Raw genomic sequence first — 22,605 nt, 5'->3', positions numbered from 1 at the left:
TCCCTACCATTCGGTACTTGAAAATATAACCTGTTTGGTAAATTTGATACCAGTACCGGTACCCGATACTATTTGCTCATCCCTTGATGATGTGACTATTCATTGGGTTGTGTATGAAAAGTAATCTAAACGGTGCAATTACCTGCGTTGCTACGTTGTTACAGGATTTGATGAGCTCGGTACCAACCGGTACAGAAAATACTGTTACCAAAAACCCCTAAAAGTGGGTACCGGTACCGAATATACCTGGCACGGTACGGTTCGGTAACGGTCGGTACTGGTTCGGTACCGGTCGGTACTGGTACGATACCGGTATTTGAGGGTAAAAATCGGTGAATACCGGTGCCAAACTGATACCGAAAATGTCAAAAATCGGTACCGATTCGGTACTTAAAATATACCTGATTTGGTAAATTTGATACTGGTACCAATACCCGATACCATTTGCTAATCCCCTTAATGATATTACTGTTCACTGTCTTCAAAATTTAATATATAGGTAAATGTCTTCAAAATTTAATATACAAGTGACCTTTTTACATATCTAGTTACTGGTTAAGTTTTAGTTTACATATTTTTTACAACCGACCCATTATACATTTAAATTTTAGTTAACTACACTAACAATTTACGTTAAAATATTGATTATCTAAAATATCTTATATAAAAAACATATTGTTATACAATATACGTTTGTTTTTTTCAAGTCGTAATCAATTTTTCTTTAGCCTAAATCTTAGTTCGATCATCAACATTTTAATTGTTTTGAAGCAGGAGCTAAATTTCCATTTTTTTGTGTAATGCTATTTCAGAAATCTAATTGTCATGTTTTAAACATTCAAAATAATATTGAAAAAACTGTTTTACAACAAAAGTAAAATTTTAAACCATGGTCGCATGACTGTTTTTTTAAAAAAAAAATAATGCTTAAGAGCTATGACGTATTATATATAAGCAAAACTTTCAATTTTCACATAACAGATGCAGAAGCTTATAAAAAAATAGGCAGGGCTTATAAAAAAAATGAATTCATATCATTAGGTTAATATCTTATTTGTAAACAATTATATTACACATTAAATCATAAAATATGTAAGTAATGGTATTAGAAAGGGAAAAAATGTAATAATCATTTAATAAGTTCATTAAGGGTAAAATAGTAATTCAATAGGAGTGATTTTAATAAAATGGGTAAATATGTAATATGTATGGTTTAAAAGGGGGAAATATGTAATTGATTTTATGGGTTAGGTATATATGTAATAAATGATCTTAGGAGGGGGATATATGTAAATGACCTCATTTAAAACAACCATAAATTTTGGTTTTAAAATAGAACATATAACTAAACTTTAGAATATATAGATAGGTAATAGGTAATACTGTTCATTGTCTACTTTTTGGTATCGTAAAGACGTAAACTACAGCAAAAAAATCATACAATAACAAACCGAACCGATACCGACCAAAGAACATCAGTATCGGTATCAATATTATCAGAATCGATCACCATCTTATTTTTTGGGTTACATGAGACAACTTTTGTGTAATTAAATCTTTTTTTATTTTGTAATACACATAATTCTTTACCAAACCGAATAACATCACTACCGGTATCAATATTCATTTTTATGATTTCTTATTTCAATACGCAGTATTTTTTGATACTTTCATTACCGGTACTGAAACAGTACCGTACTACAACATAACTTTGTAATTCATAACATTATTTTATGCTTCGTATATATACCGAATTCTCGTCGTATTGATATTGCGACAGAGAAATCCACTACTTATATAATAATACTGATTTGATACAACTAAAAAAATAAATATGTGGTCATTGAATTGTCAATTCAAGTATAACTTTCTTCTCACTATAAATAGCATATATGTCTTTGTGTTTGCTCCATCATGCACATTTCAACTCAAAGTTGCCCCTAGCTTCTCTCAACTCACATAAGTTGTTTAATCCGAAAGATTCATATCAAAGCCACCACCTTACACAGCCACCACACATTTTCAAGTTGCCGCATATAATACCAAAAGCATTTATTCATATCATTGTTCATTCATTAGTTAACAAAAAAGTTGTTACTTTTTTTATTAGTGTTGTACAATAATGATTTGCCAACACATTCAACCAACTTTATTGCAAGTACCCACCGGAGGAAGAGAGGCACCGGTGATCCGGTGCCACCCACCTAAGGAAAAGGTGGTGGTTGTCATGGGCGCCACCGGCACCGGAAAATCAAGGCTCTCGATCGACCTCGCCCAACGATACACCGGCGAGATTATCAATTCGGATAAGATACAAATGTATGAGGGTTTAGAGATAGCCACTAATAAAATCACCGAAGAAGAGTGTGCGGGGGTACCCCACCACCTTCTCGGGATAGTGGACCCAGAGACAGACTTCACCGCGGGGAACTTTGCCACTACTGCGTCCCTCGCGATGAAGTCAATAGTTGGGAGAGGTAAGCTCCCGATTATTGCGGGAGGATCAAATTCTTTTATTGAAGCATTGATTGATGATCGGAATTACGAATTTCGTGCACGTTACGATGTTTGTTTCTTGTGGGTCGACGTTGTAATGCCGGTGCTCCATCGGTTTGTTTTTGATAGGGTTGACCGGATGGTCGCCTCGGGAATGGTGGAAGAAGTTAGAAAAATGTATAAGCCTAATGCGGATTACACGAAAGGGATTCGACGAGCAATCGGGGTACCCGAATTCGATTCTTATTTTCGGGCAGAATATTCGTCTTCCACTGATAAAAAAACGCGCACAAAATTATTAGAAAAAGCCATTAATGACACGAAAATAAATACATTTTTACTAGCCCAACGTCAACTCAAGAAAATTCATAGGCTACGAAATGATAAAGGGTGGAACATTCATCGGCTCGACGCCACCCCTTATTTTCTAAATAGAGACAGTGGAGCTGATGAGTCATGGGAGGAGGCAGTGGCGGGCCCAGGATCGGTGATTGTAAACCAATTCTTGTTCAACTTTGGTCATTCGCGGAGCTTTGTTACCACGGTAGACAATGACTATATAGCGACTAAAAGACCGGCGGCGATGGTTGGCGCGTCTCGTTAATAAGGGCAAATCCAGTGTACGAAGCTCCTGCATGCGTGGGGTCCGGGGTGTGATAGAAGGAATAATATTGTGGGGCCCTAATATTATTCCCATGACAAAAGTTGACGGACATATATTGACAAATTTTTGCATGAATAACAGAATAAGAATACAGTAGTTGAGTGGATTTTACATTTTTGTCCCGGACATGTGTATGCATTGTTAGCTTGTACTGTACAACTAACGATGCTGTTTGCATGATTTTGGGTGAAATCTCCTACCCCTGTCATTTTTTATTTTTTTTTTGTAATTTCTCTTTGATTAGAAATAATAAAGTTGCTTTGTTTTGGGGTAGAGCCCAACTCAAAGTGTGTGATTTATTTTAGATTATCATTAGGAACATTAATTATTTTAATTATTGAATGAATAAATAAATAATCTGCTTTTTTGGTACATATAATCGTAATGTAATGTTATTCATATTTAATAACCGGGTGGTTTTTGAACCCTCCACCTTATCGGCACATTGGTTGGACTGGTTTTAAAGACCTATGAGCCATATAACTAATTTAAAATAAAATTTAAAATTACTATTTTATTTTGCTTTTATGTATATTTACAATGTTCAAACAGTATAAAATCTCAATATACAAAATATAAAGTTTGAAATATTAAAGAGTGATTTAACACCCATATTAAATGGTATATTAAAAGAAAAAAATGAGAATTTGGTCTAGCCATCGATTTGGTTCTTCATTTCAACATATTAATCTATAATTAAAATCGATTCAAGTGTATTTAATTAGACTGATTATGTAGTTAGTCAAGTCCATTTCTCATAAGAGTGTATATATGATCAGAATTTATTTATTGTATTTCAAATAAGGTTGGTTTATATGTTAAGAAAATTAATTTACATATGATAAGAATACTATCTATTACATTACATGATTACATAAATAATATAAATATAATTCACCACTTAATATCTTTGCTGACGTCAGAAATCCAGGTTGGTGGTTTGTAAACGACGGCGGCTTCTAATCATTGCTAATCATTGGAAAGTTATTGGTTTCATAGTCAAATGTTGTTCTTTAGGGTGTAAGGGGTGCTCACCTAATAGGTGAGTCCCCCCTCTTACACGTAACCAACCAGAATAAGCCACGTCAACTCCCCTCTAACACTCCCCTAATACCCCTTTTTGATGGCGGCACTCCCCTATTAGGGGAGTTGGTTTCGAAAGTTGTGCCATCTCCGAAAGATGGTTTCCACAGTTGTGCCATCTTCGAAAGATGGTTTCGAAAGATGGTCTCCCTCGAAAGTTGTGCCACCTTCAGCGGTGAACCCACACCCAAAACCCACCCCGATTCGGGACCCCGCGGGGATGGCGGCGGTGTTCCCGATCGGGGAAAGGGGTCACCGAAACCCCTTACCGAGTACGCCCCGGACACCCTTAGGCTTTACCGGGCGAAAGTGATTTGATTATTATTACTTCCACTTTATTGAAATTATTGTATAAAATTTATCATTTAAACTTTGGGGAAAGTTCTTATACAAATAATCTTAACATACTAAACATATAAATTGAAGAAAAACTTAAAAAGACAAGGTGACATTTTTGTAATTATCAATAACTATCAAAGTTACTCTACAAATATACCTAAAAAACCTAAAAAAACCTAATCCCCCCCCCCCCCCAAAAAAAAAAAAAAAAAAAAAAAAAACCTAAACCCCCCCCCCCCTCACACCCCAAAAACCTAAAAAAAAAACCTAACCCCCACCCCAAACCCAAGCTAAAATGCTAAAAACTAAACCCCAAAAAAACCTAAAAAAATCTAAAAAAATAAAAAAAAACACACAAAATTATTTTATGTTATTTTTTTAACATTTTTAATTAAAAAAATCGCTACTTTTAGTAGCAGCAATTTTTTTTTTTTTTGCTAACAAAATGTCACACCCCAACCAACGGCGGAAACATCGGGATGAGACGAAGTGTGAAGATTGCTCGAGACATCATAACGCTATTTGTGACAATAATTTAATAATCCAAATTTCATTTCCAAAATAAATGTCAAAACATTACAAGAAAAGCAAATAACAACATTGTTCAACATAACATAAACAAAATTGATACAACACTTTAAACCTAAACGTCTAAGTGAGTATTTAGGCATCTTTGCTATCCGTTTTCATTTCATCATCATCAACCTGTAACATGTTTAAAATTACAATTCAATGCAAAAGCAAAGGCGAGTATACAAGTTTGGTACGTACATAGCATAAGTTAAAAAGTGTGATCAATTCCTCATGGCAAGCATATGATTCAAGATAAACCTTAAATATGGCATGTGTCTAACATATCAAACCAAGAAAACGCAATATGCTCAAGACATAACCTCAAGTTTACGGGCGGGTCGTTAATCCTATAGCGCTACATATGTCAAGGTTTGGCTCGTACGAAGTTAATGATAAGTTCAACACATAAGAATAACCCAAGTTTAAAGTATCAAGTCATCACGTATACAAGCATGTTATAGGAACGTTCATGTGTTTAACAAAGTGTTCATGTGTAAGTTAATAGGTAAACATGTTACACCCCAAAAGTGGTAAAAGTAAAAAGGGGGAAATACGAGTATACTCACGGTTTACAAGTGGTGACTTGAAATTCCGAGAGCAAGTTTGTAGATGAATTAGTTCGGAGCACCTTGTCCTTCTACACAAGGAAACGTAGGTGTGTGAGTTTGGCGTATAACGGAAGATTATAGATTCGGAGTTTTTAATATATAGAAAGTAACATAGGTGAAAATAATCATCTTGTACGCATAACTCTTGTTCTTGACACTATTGAAACTCAAAAGAGTTGGTATGATTTCATGGATTCTAAGATCCATTAGAGTCATAACAAGGGCATGGTCATAGATGATGTAACGTCCACTTAACAAATAACTATTAAGTCATCATCAAGTCTTAGTTACTTAGATGTATACATATAGAATAACTTAGATATTATATAGTTTACAAGTCTTATGATTCAAGCATGAGGTAGGAGATTAATGTCTCCATTTAGGTACCTCTTTGTGTCATAGAATACATACATGAGGTAGGAAGAACAAGCTTCCATTTAGGCACCTCTATTGTTCACCACTACACTTGTTGTTATAAACAACAAGGAGGGTCATGAACATACAAGTATCAAGGTATTAACAACAACTAATCTATAGCAAAACATCAAGTAATGAGTGGATTCTTATGAAGGATAGCCCAAGCTAATCCAACCATCACACATTCAACAAGTTTCACACTTGAACATTACTTGTGGGTAAAACCCTAATTAAAAACAGAAAGTTTATGAGGTTTTAACCTCTGATTTAGATGTCTCAACCTTGTTTTTAAGCTTAACCAACCATGGGATAAGTTGTAAGCATTAGGACATAGGTATGAGATGTGTTGGACACAAGTTGCATAGATTTAAACAAGTTTTTGATGAACATAAAAACAAACAGAAAGTTTATGGACTATTTCGGGGCATTTCCAGGTCTGATTTCTCCAAGGAGAAGTCTAGGAATCGAACCCCATGATTATACAAGCAAGTAGGAAAAAGAATCGAGTGAATCGGATAAGAATTGAGTGAGTTATGCTCATTTTCGTGAAGGGGTGTCAATCTACTCGAACCTTTGCTTTCAGCTACGGTTTGGAGGATGTTTTGAGAGTTTTTAGTGTTGCAAAAGTGGTAGGGAGGCTGGTTATAAGTGGTATTTATAGGGGGAAGGATTAGGGTTTCAATGGGTTGGGCTTTGGAAGTGTTTAGAAGGGGTTACACCTTGAAACTAGCCCACAAAACCCAACTATATGGGGCTGAATTTTGCTGAATTTGGGCTGCCATGTTTCTTTAGTTTTTTATTTTTTTTTAAAACATTATAATGAGTAATTTTATTAGTTAAGTTGTGTAATAATATGCAACAATGTTTCCCGTAACTTGTAACAAGGTGAAATATGAAATAAAACATGATTTAACTAGGCAAAAAGTGTAATGTACAAGTATGTAACATGTTTGTAAGTAACAAGTATATGTCACATATTTACAAGTTCAACATATGTTTGTAAGTATCACAAAGAAGTATCAAATGATCTCATGATTAATCGTATTATGGTGTATGTATAGTATGTAACAAGGAAATGCAAGTTTTCATTCATGATCAAAATCTCGAGTTTACAACGAGTACTAGAAGGAACGAGTACAATGATACAAAGCTTCCAAAATTAGCAACACGAGTAAGACAAGCTATAAATAGAAAGTACAAAACACAGGGCGTTACAGTCTCCCCTCCTTTAGGAAATTTCGTCCCGAAATTTAGGAAGACTCAGGGAAAAGATGAGGATATTTCGATTTCATTTCGCTTTCGAGCTCCCAAGTAAATTCAGCGCCACGTTTTCCTTCCCATCGAACTTTGATAATAGGAATTCGACTGCGCCTCAATTGCTTGGTTCCTTGGTCCATGATTTCGACCGGTTTTTCTACAAAGTGAAGTGTTTCGTTGACTTGCAAGTCTTCGAGAGGAACGTGGAGTCCTTCGTCAGCTAGGCATTTCTTTAAGTTGGACACATGGAAGACAGGGTGTACATTGCTGAGTCCTTCAGGCAGGTCCAGTCTATACGCAACCTTGCCAATCCTTTCGAGAATCTTGAAAGGACCAACGTAGCGAGGTGCGAGTTTCCCTTTCTTGCCAAATCGAACCACGCCTTTCCAAGGGGATACCTTGAGAAGCACGTTGTCACCTGTCTCGAATTCCATAGGTTTGCGTCCTTTGTCAGCGTAACTCTTCTGTCGGTTCCTGGCTTTCAATAAGTTGTCTCGAACCTGTAAAATCTTGTCCGTAGCCTCTTGTATAAGCTCGGGACCGGTGATTTGGGCTTGACCAATCTCGTGCCAAGAAATAGGCGAACGGCACTTGCGACCATACAATGCTTCGAAAGGAGCCATTTGGATACTCGTGTGATAGCTGTTATTGTACGAGAATTCAGCCAAGGGCAAGTATGAATCCCAGTTGCCACCAAAATCTATTACGCATGAACGAAGCATATCCTCTAAGGTTTGGATAGTACGCTCGGTTTGACCGTCAGTCTGAGGATGGAAGGCGGTGCTAAGGTTAAGCTTAGTACCCATAGCAGATTGAAAAGTTTCCCAAAGACGAGACGTAAAACGAGCATCACGATCAGAAATGATATCAATGGGCGTCCCATGACGACAGATGATTTCCTTCATGTAGACCTTAGCCAATTTCTCGACTTTGAAGTCTTCACGAATGGGGAGGAAGTGAGCTGATTTGGTCAATCGGTCAACGACGACCCATATGCTGTCATGACCAGCTGTAGTGCGAGGAAGCTTAGTGATGAAATCCATGGCAATGCTCTCCCACTTCCAAACGGGAATTATTGGTTGTTCGAGCAAGCCAGAGGGACGTTGATGTTCGGCTTTTACTTTGGAACACGTAAGACATTTAGAAACGAAGGTGGCTATATCCTTCTTCATTCCAGGCCACCAATAGGAAGTACGCATATCATGGTACATCTTATCGGCACCAGGGTGAATAGAATATTTCGTGTTATGGGCCTCCTTCATCAGGAAATTGCGAAGATCGTCACGATTGGGAATCCAGATGCGATTGAGATAGTATAGAATACCATCGGGTTTGGACACAAGACTATTCTCAGCACCACATTGCATTTCGTTGTAGAGGTTACCCTCATTAACGGATGTATACTGGGCGTTACGTATGCGATTTTGAAGATCGTGGACGAGTTGGAAACAACGGATACTTTGGACGTGAGTTTTACGACTCAGGGCGTCGGCTACTACATTCGCCTTACCCGGGTGGTATTTGATTTCGCAGTCATAGTCGTTTAACAATTCCACCCAACGACGTTGACGCATGTTTAGTTCTTTTTGATTGAAGATGTGTTGAAGGCTCTTATGGTCGGTGAAGACTACACATTTAGTACCATAAAGGTAGTGTCGCCAAATCTTCAATGCAAAAACGACCGCACCAAGTTCAAGGTCGTGAGTAGTATAGTTTTTCTCATGAATTTTGAGTTGCCTCGATGCGTAAGCGATAACTTTGTCACGTTGCATAAGGACACAACCAAGACCAAGGTTTGAAGCGTCGCAATACACGACAAAATCATCGTTACCATCAGGAAGCGTTAGGATAGGAGCATTGCAAAGCATGTCCTTGAGCGTTTGAAAAGACTCTTCTTGTTCGGGACCCCAAACAAAAGGTCTCTCTTTTTGAGTCAAGGAGGTCAAAGGAACAGCGATTTTCGAAAAGTTGGAGATAAAACGACGGTAGTAACCAGCAAGACCAAGAAACGAACGGATTTCGGACGGAGATTTAGGTGCGACCCAATTTTTCACAGCTTCGATTTTTGTGGGATCAACGTGAATACCAAGTTTGTTGACAGTGTGACCAAGGAATTGAACTTCTTGTAACCAAAATTCACACTTGGAGAATTTGGCATATAGGTGTTCAGTACGAAGGAGTTCAAGAATAAGGCGCAAGTGTTGCTCATGCTCTGCTTGCGTCTTGGAATAGATGAGGATATCGTCGATGAAGACGATCACAAAACGGTCCAAGTATGCTTTGCACACGCGGTTCATTAAGTCCATAAAGACAGCAGGTGCGTTGGTCAAACCAAAGGGCATGACCACGAACTCATAATGACCATAACGCGTACGAAAGGCGGTTTTAGGCACATCTTCTTCGAGTACTCGAAGTTGATGATACCCAGAACGAAGATCGATCTTTGAAAAGCAGGTTGCGCCTTGCAATTGATCGAAGAGGTCATCAATGCGAGGAAGAGGGTATCGATTCTTGATAGTAAGCTTGTTGAGCTCACGATAGTCAATACACATACGAAAGGACCCATCTTTCTTCTTGACGAATAAAACGGGAGCGCCCCAAGGAGAAGTACTAGGGCGTATGAAGCCTTTGTTAAGAAGCTCTTGAAGTTGACTCGAGAGCTCTTGCATCTCAGAGGGTGCTAAACGATAGGGGGACTTAGCGACAGGCGTAGCGCCAGGCACTAAATCGATGCGAAAATCGACAGAACGAGCAGGAGGAGGACCAGGAAGGTCTTCGGGAAATACATCCGGAAAGTCACGTACAACAGGAACGTCACTTATGCTTGGGCCTTTATCCTTCTTTTCCACGATGTGGGCGAGAAAGGCGAAGGTACCCTTGCGTAAGCACTTGTTTGCCTTGATGCATGACATAAGCTTAAGGCCTTGAGAAGGCTTTTCACCATAGACGTGTAGAGAATCACCATTTGGAAGAGGCAAGCGAATAAACTTCTCAGAACAGACAACTTCAGCACGAACTCGCCTAAGCCAGTCCATACCTACTATGACGTCGAAACTACCCATTTGCATAGGTATGAGATCCATTGAGAACGTATGATCGTTAAGGATTAGTGAACAATTGGAGAGAACAGAATTGACTTTGACGGTTTTACCATTAGCAACTTCGACAGCGAAAGATTTTGGCAACTTAGAGCGTTTACACTTGAGCAAAGACTCGAATTCTAACGACACAAAACTTTTATCGGCACCAGTATCAAATAGGCATGAAGCATAGACATGGTTAATGAGAAACGTACCAGTGATGACGTCGTTTGCATTTTGAGCCTGAGCTGTGGTGAGAAGGAAAGCTCGACCCCTAGCGGGTTCTTGAACCTGTTGTTGTTGTTGGGGTTGTGGCTGTGGTTGTTGCTGTCGAGGTTGTTGTGGTTGATATCGTTGAGGACACACATTGGCCATGTGGTTGGTATCACCACACGTGAAGCATGCTCGCACAGGGGCGACTTGATTTGGAGCCAAAAGAGCTTGGTTTTGGTAGGCCTGTGGGGGGATACGACAGTATGGCGAGAGATGCCCATACCGGCCACACTTGTCACACTTTCGACAATGAGCGTTTGGGGGGTGATGATATCGGCATTTGTCGCACTTTGGGTGCGTTCCAGTATAAACCTTGCGTTCACCATCGAAAGCAGGCACAGTTTGAAGGGGTTGTGGGTTTGGCGGAGTGACGACCGCGCAGTTTTGGCTTGAAGCCTTCCGCTTCTTGCCTTGGTTTCTCTTAGGTTGCTGGGAGGGTTTAGACTCATTAGGGGAGTCAATGGTGGCTTGGTGCGCATTCTTTGTTGAAACCTTGTCAAAGGTTCCATGAAGAACACAATTGTTGTTAAGTTCGGTAGCTATGCGGTACGCGTCTTCAATGGTTTGAGGGTTGGCAGATGCAAGATGGTTTGTTAAAGAAGGTGCAACACAACGAATGAATTTGGCCACGGTTTTGGGGGCGGTTTCTACTTGACCAGGGCATAGAACACTAAGCTGCTTGAAGCGTGTAATCAAACCATCCATGTCACTCCCTTTTTGCGTGAGGTTCCAGAATTCATTTTCCAACTTTTGGAGTTCGTGAGGGGGACAAAAGTGATCCTTCATAAGTTGTTTGAGATCGTCCCACGGCATAGCGTGTGCGACCTCGTTTCCTCTCTTGTTACGCTCAGTTGTCCACCACTCAAGTGCCTTTTCACGAAACACACCGGTTGCATTCAAGGTTCTTAGTTCGTCAGGGCAACCACTTTGCAAGAAGGTAAGCTCGATGGCATCAAACCAGTTCATCATGGCGGTAGCGCCATTCTTGCCGGTAAATTCTAAGGGTTTACAAGCCATGAAGTGCTTAAATTGGAAGGTCGATTTGGGTTTGTCGGCCTTTGAGTCGACCGAACCATGGGGTGAATCGGTTTGGATCTTGCTAACAATGTCGGGTAGGACCTTTGCAAATTGTTTAGCCATAAACTTCATACAATCCTTTTGGGACATGGCGGAGGAGGTCGAACCCTTCTTTGACTTGAGTTTCTTGGATGAACTAGAAGACATCTAAAAGATTTGAAAGAGAAGGGAAAGGATGAGACTTTGATCATTAATTGAAAACAAGGTTTGTGTATGCAAAGCAAGTAGATGTTCAAGTACCAAGTAAAGTTCACATAAAGCATAAGTTTCCAACACACATTCAACATGTATAGCACATAAGTTGCGAATAGGAAAATATAAATTTAGTTGGTTCATGAGAATTATTATTGTTTGTGATTGCGATAATGTGCGACATGATTAAAACGACATTTCGAAATGAATGAACGTTCAAGTATAAAATCACATATAAATTGAGATACATAAAAGAGAGGCTCAATAAAACATAGGAATGTTTCGGGTAGAGAAACGTCGACAATTCCAAAGTGGGTCGAAAGTCCTTTCGATTTAGAGATATTGTGCTTTGGCCTATAAGTAAGATACTCTCGTCGAGAAGCGATTAACGGTATCTTACCCTTCCGGTTACTACACATCTCTAAATGATTGGAACATTCGGGACTTTGGCGAGAATAAAAAAATCAAGGAATGGGACTTAATCGACAAGATGCGGGTTTCACCCCTAACTTGACGATTTCGTACCCTAAATGTGGTTGGTACTTGTCGGCCAAAATAAAATTTTGACACTTTGACAAGGGTCCACTAGAGTTGAAATGGAAATTACCATTAAGTTGTGGATGTCACTCCTAGCTTAATGGTGAAATTTCGTGCAAAAATAGATTAAAGGTAGAGTGAGAGTCGTTTACCAAATTGTGGGTTTCACGCCTATTTTGGTAAAGTTGTCTCGTTGATGTTACAAGAGTATAAAATAGCAAAAGTGTATTCGTGTTAGCCTTAGGAAAGGCACATAAATTTATTAACAAGAAGTGTAGCTAGGAAGCATGTAAGACAGAGCACAAATGTTTTAAACAACAAATAAGAGACAAAGTTCCTAAAACTATAGACTAGGGCAAAAGCATGGCAATTTTCCTAATTCCCTATAGTTATGGCTCTGATACCAATCTGTCACACCCCAACCAACGGCGGAAACATCGGGATGAGACGAAGTGTGAAGATTGCTCGAGACATCATAACGCTATTTGTGACAATAATTTAATAATCCAAATTTCATTTCCAAAATAAATGTCAAAACATTACAAGAAAAGCAAATAACAACATTGTTCAACATAACATAAACAAAATTGATACAACACTTTAAACCTAAACGTCTAAGTGAGTATTTAGGCATCTTTGCTATCCGTTTTCATTTCATCATCATCAACCTGTAACATGTTTAAAATTACAATTCAATGCAAAAGCAAAGGCGAGTATACAAGTTTGGTACGTACATAGCATAAGTTAAAAAGTGTGATCAATTCCTCATGGCAAGCATATGATTCAAGATAAACCTTAAATATGGCATGTGTCTAACATATCAAACCAAGAAAACGCAATATGCTCAAGACATAACCTCAAGTTTACGGGCGGGTCGTTAATCCTATAGCGCTACATATGTCAAGGTTTGGCTCGTACGAAGTTAATGATAAGTTCAACACATAAGAATAACCCAAGTTTAAAGTATCAAGTCATCACGTATACAAGCATGTTATAGGAACGTTCATGTGTTTAACAAAGTGTTCATGTGTAAGTTAATAGGTAAACATGTTACACCCCAAAAGTGGTAAAAGTAAAAAGGGGGAAATACGAGTATACTCACGGTTTACAAGTGGTGACTTGAAATTCCGAGAGCAAGTTTGTAGATGAATTAGTTCGGAGCACCTTGTCCTTCTACACAAGGAAACGTAGGTGTGTGAGTTTGGCGTATAACGGAAGATTATAGATTCGGAGTTTTTAATATATAGAAAGTAACATAGGTGAAAATAATCATCTTGTACGCATAACTCTTGTTCTTGACACTATTGAAACTCAAAAGAGTTGGTATGATTTCATGGATTCTAAGATCCATTAGAGTCATAACAAGGGCATGGTCATAGATGATGTAACGTCCACTTAACAAATAACTATTAAGTCATCATCAAGTCTTAGTTACTTAGATGTATACATATAGAATAACTTAGATATTATATAGTTTACAAGTCTTATGATTCAAGCATGAGGTAGGAGATTAATGTCTCCATTTAGGTACCTCTTTGTGTCATAGAATACATACATGAGGTAGGAAGAACAAGCTTCCATTTAGGCACCTCTATTGTTCACCACTACACTTGTTGTTATAAACAACAAGGAGGGTCATGAACATACAAGTATCAAGGTATTAACAACAACTAATCTATAGCAAAACATCAAGTAATGAGTGGATTCTTATGAAGGATAGCCCAAGCTAATCCAACCATCACACATTCAACAAGTTTCACACTTGAACATTACTTGTGGGTAAAACCCTAATTAAAAACAGAAAGTTTATGAGGTTTTAACCTCTGATTTAGATGTCTCAACCTTGTTTTTAAGCTTAACCAACCATGGGATAAGTTGTAAGCATTAGGACATAGGTATGAGATGTGTTGGACACAAGTTGCATAGATTTAAACAAGTTTTTGATGAACATAAAAAAAACAAACAGAAAGTTTATGGACTATTTCGGGGCATTTCCAGGTCTGATTTCTCCAAGGAGAAGTCTAGGAATCGAACCCCATGATTATACAAGCAAGTAGGAAAAAGAATCGAGTGAATCGGATAAGAATTGAGTGAGTTATGCTCATTTTCGTGAAGGGGTGTCAATCTACTCGAACCTTTGCTTTCAGCTACGGTTTGGAGGATGTTTTGAGAGTTTTTAGTGTTGCAAAAGTGGTAGGGAGGCTGGTTATAAGTGGTATTTATAGGGGGAAGGATTAGGGTTTCAATGGGTTGGGCTTTGGAAGTGTTTAGAAGGGGTTACACCTTGAAACTAGCCCACAAAACCCAACTATATGGGGCTGAATTTTGCTGAATTTGGGCTGCCATGTTTCTTTAGTTTTTTATTTTTTTTTAAAACATTATAATGAGTAATTTTATTAGTTAAGTTGTGTAATAATATGCAACAATGTTTCCCGTAACTTGTAACAAGGTGAAATATGAAATAAAACATGATTTAACTAGGCAAAAAGTGTAATGTACAAGTATGTAACATGTTTGTAAGTAACAAGTATATGTCACATATTTACAAGTTCAACATATGTTTGTAAGTATCACAAAGAAGTATCAAATGATCTCATGATTAATCGTATTATGGTGTATGTATAGTATGTAACAAGGAAATGCAAGTTTTCATTCATGATCAAAATCTCGAGTTTACAACGAGTACTAGAAGGAACGAGTACAATGATACAAAGCTTCCAAAATTAGCAACACGAGTAAGACAAGCTATAAATAGAAAGTACAAAACACAGGGCGTTACACAAAATGTAGCGATTTTTTTATAAAAAATATTAAAAAAAAAAATTTGTGTTTTTTAGGTATTTTTGGTTGAGTTCACATTTGTATAGTAACTTTGATAGTTGGTGGTAATTACAAAAATGACACCTTGTCTTTTTTAGTTTTCCTTCAATTTGTATGTTTAGTATGTTAAGATTATTTGTATTTGATCTTTTGCCTTTAAACTTTATTGTATACTAGTAATAGTAAATTATCCCGTCGTGTGTTACGGCCGCTTCGAAACAAGCAATAACTTGAATTTCTATTATCGAAGAAAACATGTTGTATTTGACCCGTCTTGTTTTCGAAGAAAAACTTACATCAAAATGTAGATCAACTGAATACGTACATAAAAATAAGCATTTAAACGAGTTATATTTGATTTGATTTGTTTCCGAACAAATTTTATGTAAAAATGTAGACCAACTAAAAATATAGTACTATATTTGACCTGACTTATTTTCAAAAAAAATACATCGAAACGTAAACCATTTTGAAAGTTGAGGGGCCAAAGCCAGTGGGAGAACTCCCCGCCAACTTTGATTATTAGTACTATTTTAGGACTCGCTCGTTGCGAGTGGATTACCAAAAGTAGACGTAAAACCGTTGACCACTGCATGCGTGTTGCGAAATGTTAACTCGTCAAATTTAGACCAAAATGTAAAACATTATCGTTGTAAATAGTAACTAAGGCGAATCGATAATAGAACCCGCATATATGAAAATTGACGTCAAATAACGATCAGAATAAACAATTTTTAACGCGTCAAATAAGCAAGCCACACGATTAAAGAAAGACGTTAAAATGTAAAATTAGACTTTATTAAAATTAGAAATTGTACGATAACTTTATATAAGTCAGGAGGTGTAAAACATAAATTGGTTTAAAAAAACCTAACTAACCTCTAAGGGGTGTAAGTGTAAGATCGACACTGAAAAGACAAAATAATCACCACTACAAAGCACCTTCAAATGTTATATATAATAATTATGAAAAATATGTTTTTCAAAAAGAAATTATAGTTTATATTATATAATTAAGTTATAGACCCTGTACTACACGAGTTGGATAACAAAATCAATAAAAAATATTTATAATAAAGAATTACATATTATAATACATATAATGATAAAAAAATTACAAATTAATGTTAAGTTTATAATTTATAATTTACAAATCCATTAATACAAATCACAAATCTTTAAAACTTCTTTATAGATAACATTGAATGTCCCTACTCAGAGTATTACCATCTTTATCAACAATTAACAGTTTTTGTCCATTTTTGCTTTTGACCTTAAAAGGTCAAATACAGACCATGTGAAAGCACTAGTTATTTAAAAAAAAAAACAAATCAACTCTGGACAACGATTTTCTTTGAATTTTATTTATTGTCATTATGAAACATACAATGAGAGAAAATTGTCTTATTTAATCTTGTGTATTACACTAGGGTTGAATAATCATAAAATGTGAAATGAAAAGGTATACTTATTTATTGAAATTTTTAAATTGATTTTTTTTTTTTGAGTTATATGCTTTTTATGTAATGTAAACATATTATTAAGTTTAATATTAATTTGTTATTAAAAGAGGATTATATAGGAGAATTTTAAATCATAAAATTAAAATTATAAATAATAAGAAAAATTAGTTTGGAGATAATTGATATATTAATTTAAATTTGAAATTATATTAATTACCATAAATTAAGATATTGAACATCTGACTTACCAGAAATTTTGGTATTCATTATTATAAATTAAAAAAATAGAAATAAAAATATATATTTCTATATTTATAATAAGTGATACCATGTATTAACTATTAAAAAGGTATTGTAAAATAAAAGATAAGTAAAAACTGTGAGATTGAATGAGAGTGTCATGACATTAATTAGAATTGTTTATTAAAAGTTAGATTTGACTTATTACCCATTTTTAGAAAGTTTTTTTCATAAATGAATTTATTGACATTACTCTATTTATTATATTGCATACGTTATAAATAATAGCTTTATTATTATTATTATTATTATTATTATTATTATTATTATTATTATTATTATTATTCTCTAAAGTCCGGTATTAATTTTGTTAAAAATAGAGTTGTACTTAAAAGGGATTACTTTTCGTATTATAAGCTATATAGATTGATAGTACCGTAATAAACCAAACCGATACTGACATCAATACCGATTCCGACCCCGTTATTCATTCTAAGAATTTTTTATCGATATAAAACACGTGTTCGTATCCTTTTGGGCATATTATAACTTTATTTATTATAGTTTTCTCTTTCAGTGGCATCAGTATCATATTAACTGAGTATCATATTAACTGACTGAATTCCAACCCCGTAGGTCGGTGTGAACAATAGTTTTAATTTCACCTCTTACACTATAAATTTAGAAAACATGATAATATACCATCATTCAAAACATCATGCTGGGGAAAGTGCACTCATCATTGGCGTAACATAGTGATTGTAAGATACTGAGGTCGTCCGAGGATACAAGAGGTATTAGGACCAAGATGTTTTTAACGTTTAGTCAAGCCATAAAGTTGTGGTTTTGTAGATTTTTTTTTATAAAAATGCATAAAAATAAATAAAATATAATTGGTTTTGAAACCAGATTTAAGAAAATGTTACTCGGGTTTACTTCCCCTTGATGTTTTGTTAACTAAGTTCGTTATGGATTTACAAGAGTTCAGGCCGTGGGGTATGATGGGGCTTGGGTTGGGCTTGGGTTGGGGCATTTGTTGACACGTGGAATCGGAGCCCCCCACCGCCTGGTTACGTGTCTGCGGGGTATGGCGGGGCGTGGGTTGGGCTTGGGTTGGGTGCACCGCGTGGCAGCAGAATATACAAAAAATTTATAAAAAAATCACACAACATTTATAAAAAAAACCTACAACTTCATTAAAATTTTAAAAATTACATAATCCTAAATATTACATAATTTCTAAAAATTACAAAATAACAAACCTAGAGCGTTAAATAAATTTCAAAAAGGTCGATCTTGTCGAACGCCTTTCGCTCCTTGCCTCGAAACTCTATGTTCGCCACCGCCACCCGGTCCTCGTGGCTTAACTCGCCGCTCGGAACGGCTTCGTAGTAAGCCTTGAAACGCTCGAGCTTGGGTCGTAGCTCGCGCCATTTATGTTGGCACGCGTTGAGGTTGTGTCGATCGTTACAGACATTATGTCGGTAGGCTGCGAATGCTTCCGGCCAATATTTTGTTTGGCCCGGTGGCCGCCCCTTCATAGCGTCGACGACGCTAGTGACGAGAGTCATTTCTTCTTCATGGGTCCAGGATGCCATAGCGGGAGGGGACCAGTGGGTTAGCCGGTGGGGTTGGGTTCGTGGGATGGGGGGACCAGTGGGTTAGCGGGTTCGAGAGAAGTGGGTAGCCGGTGGGGTTGGGTTCGTGGGATGGGGGGGACCAGTGGGTTGGGGGTTACAATATATAGGGGGTGGTTGGGTGACCGGGTGGCGGTTTGGTTTCCCCCAAACCGTTTGAATTTAAAATTCAAAATTTGAATGTCCGCTATGATGTGGCGGGTGAGCGAATGGGAGGCAGCCAGCTAGCATGGCCATACCGCCCCACGTCCGGCTTGAAAGCCAAGCCCCAAGGGCCACGCCCCAACCCAAGCCCACCCGGGATGGTGGCTTGGGCGTTTTCCCCCAACCCAAACCCCATAACCCATGGCCTTACTCTCATTGACTAATAGAATATCATTCGGTCAATATTGTAATTATTGTATTTATTATGTTTCCGCGTATACGAGATCCTAATTGATCTCCCTTGTATTTTTTATACAAATTAATGTGAATGAAGGAGGTAGCAATTACTTCTTACATGGTATCAAGAGTTTTACCCTAAACCCTTTCTCCCATCGCCGCCGGCTACCTTCTCAGCCGCAGCGCCTCCCCCTTTTCTTGTTCATCTTCTGTTTTCCCAGCTCAACCATGGGCGGCTCCACCCCACCCACATCTCCCAAAAAGTCACCTGATACCAAAATCCACCCCGCTGCCACCGTCACAAACATCAAAAATCTGATCCCCATCCTTCTTGACATGGAAACTGGCCAATACTCCTCCTGGTCAGAACTTTTCCATATTCAGTGTCGAGCTTTCAAAGTCATTGACCACCTCAAACCTAAACCTACTACCTCCTCCTCCACCTCTGAAAAACTCCTTGTCGATGAAGAGTGGGACAGACTTGACGCCATTGTTTTACAATGGATATAAAGTACTATCTCCAATGACCTACTTAACACCATCAAACGCCTTGGAAACACTTCCTACGATGCCTGGTCCACGTTGGAAGCCCTTTTTCAAGATAATAAGAACGCACGTGTAATCCATCTAATGCAGCGCTTTACGACCACTCGTCTAGACGGCTTCCCCAATATGTATGCCTACTGCCAACCTATCAAGTCTCTCGCTGATCAACTTGCTAATGTCGGCGCACCTCTGGATAACAAACGACTCGTCCTACACCTCCTTGTTGGTCTCACGGATCAGTACGAATGCATATCAACTATATTGCAGCAAAAAGATCCCACGCCAACCTTCTATGAGGCCCGTTCCCAACTGTGACTGATTGAAAGTCAAAAAGCCGAAAAAGCGTTGTATGCTGCAACCGTTGCCAATCAAGCTCTCACTACCGCCACCAGCAACTCGCCGCCGCCTGCTCAGCCGTCTTCATAATCGTCACAGCCGTCATATCAATAGGAGTTCAACCATGCTGCTTCACGTGGCCGCGACCGATCACGGGGTCGTGGCCGTGGCAGGTCTTCTGGGTCTTGAGGTCACGGCCAGTCTTACGGTTCCTGGAATTCACCAACCACCTACACCTGGACCACTACTACGCTGCCCCCTTGGCTTCAATGGTCTGCTCCCCCTCCGTGTCCCTATCCAACCACCACAGCTCCTCCTAATCACAACTCGGGCCAGGGAATTCTCGGACCAAGACCACATCAGGGACATCAGGCAACTCACTCGCCAACTGACATTCAGCAAGCTCTCTACACTATGTCTCTACACCCACCCGAGTATCAGCATGGTGTTATGGACACAGGAGCCACCATCAGTATGGATCCTAATTCAGGTAATTTCAGTACTATTTTTAATAACGGCATGAATGAAAATATTATTGTTGGTGATGGCAAAACCATCCCGGTACTTGGACATGGACCTCAGACCTTTCCATCACCCTACCCGCCCTTTGTCCTAAATCGTGTCCTTTATGCCCCTAACCTTATTCGAAAGCTTATTTCTGTTCGTCAATTCACTAAAGATAATTCTGTATCGGTTGAATTTGACCCGTTTGGTTTTCTTGTGAAGGACTACAAGACCCGGATTCCTATAATCCGGTGCGACAGCAGCGGTAATCTCTACACCTTCTCCAAAGACTTTCATTGTTTCTCTACCTCCACCACTGCTGCTCAGTCCTCCAATCTATGGCATCAACGGCTCAGTCACCCCGGCCCCGCCCTACTTCAGTCTTTGAAAAATTCAAATTCCATTGTTTTTAAGAATTTTAATAAACATGTTTGTGAACCTTGTGTGTTTGGAAAGAGCACTAAGCTCCCGTTTTATTCATCTAAAAATGCTACCTTACAACCATTTGATATTGTGCATAGTGATGTTTGGACCTCTCCAGTTTTAAGCTGAGGAGGTCACCGTTATTACGTTCTATTTTTAGATGATTATACGAACTTCTTATGGACCTTCCCCCTCTCTAACAAATCACAAGTCTTTGCCACATTCGAAATTTTTACTAAACTTGTCCACACCCAATTTCAACGAACAATAAAAACCTTTCAGTGTGACAATGGAACAGAATATGTAATACGTCATTCAAACAATTTTTTTGATAAACATGGCATACTTTTCCGCCTCTCTTGCCCTTATAGCTCCTCCCAAAATGGGAAGGCGGAACGAAAAATCCGCTCCATTAACAATATCATCCGCACCCTTCTTGCACAATCTTCTCTTCCCACGAATTTTTGGCACCATGCCCTTGACACGTCCACTTACCTAATCAACATAACTCCCCCAAAACACACGATTTTCAAACACCTACCCGCCTATTATACCACCAAACACCCACATACGATCATCTACGCGTATTTGGGTGTCTATGCTACCCGCTTAAACCATCCACCACTACCCATAAACTTCAACACCGTTCCTATCCATGCGTATTCATTGGATACCCCACCTTACACCGTGGCTACAAATGCTATAACATTCAGTCACGCACCATTACCATTTCTCGACACGTCCTTTTCGACGAATACGTATTCCCCTTTGCCACCCTTCTTCCCTCCTCACCCATCACCTCCTATACCCTTCTAACCGATCCTCTACCATCTCACCTCTGGCCCCATGTTTCTTTTCCTAAAGCCCTACCCTCACAAGCCCACACCTTCCCCTCTTCGGCCTATACCTCTCCAACCCACCCCCTTTCTCCCTTGCCAGCAAACTTACCCTCCTCTTCCTCACCGGCCCAAACACCCCCCCCCCCTCACCGGCCCAAACACCCTCCTCTCCCTTACCAACCCATATGTCTCCTCATCTGGCCAAAATGTTACCTCTCCCTCACCAGCCCACATTCCTACCATCCCGCCCCAACCGCCGGCTAGCACCTCTCCCCAACCCGACCCCACCAACGTCATTCCCACTCAACCGACCCACACTCAACCGGCTCCAACCATTGCACCGGCCCCCGCACGCACAATGCGAACCCAGTCGATGGATGGGATTGTCAAAGCCCAAACAGATCTTTAATCTTCACACTACCACTATCGTTCCCGTCCCCAAAAGTCCATCCCAGGCCCTGTCCGTACCGGAATAGCACAATGCCATGACCAATGAGTTTCATGCACTTATTAATAATAATACTTGGGAATTGGTTCCACGACAGCCACATATGAACATCATCCGTAGCATGTGGCTGCTCAAACATAAACTTCAAGTCCGACGGCACTCTAGAATGATATAAGGCTCGGCTAGTATGTGATGGGAGGTCGCAACAGATTGGTATAGATTGTGGGGAAACATTCAGTCCGGTGGTCAAACCGACAACTATTCACACCGTACTGACTATTGCTCTATCAAAGTCATGGCCGGTTCACCAACTGGACGTCACAAATGCCTTTCTTCATGGTACACTCCACGAAACATTATACATGCACTAGC

At 38.7% G+C, this 22,605-nt stretch overlaps 1 protein-coding gene across 1 annotated transcript; it reads left to right on the top strand.

Moving 5' to 3' along the window:
- Positions 1 to 1,920: 1,920 nt before the first annotated feature.
- Positions 1,921 to 3,464, top strand: LOC110910273 (adenylate isopentenyltransferase 3, chloroplastic). The gene has a single exon (XM_022154969.2). The coding sequence runs from the start codon at positions 2,123 to 2,125 to the stop codon at positions 3,098 to 3,100; it is 978 nt and encodes a 325-aa protein (XP_022010661.1). The 5' UTR covers positions 1,921 to 2,122; the 3' UTR covers positions 3,101 to 3,464.
- Positions 3,465 to 22,605: the final 19,141 nt, after the last annotated feature.

This window comes from Helianthus annuus, chromosome 15 (assembly GCF_002127325.2).
Source record: "Helianthus annuus cultivar XRQ/B chromosome 15, HanXRQr2.0-SUNRISE, whole genome shotgun sequence".
NCBI lineage: Eukaryota > Viridiplantae > Streptophyta > Magnoliopsida > Asterales > Asteraceae > Helianthus > Helianthus annuus.
The sequence above is the reverse complement of the archived record's forward strand: the minus strand, read 5'-3'. Positions and strand labels throughout refer to the sequence as shown.

Excerpts from the sequence above, each read along its gene's own strand:
- LOC110910273 (XM_022154969.2), top strand. The coding sequence starts at position 2,123 with ATGATTTGCCAACACATTCAACCAACTTTATTGCAAGTACCCACCGGA.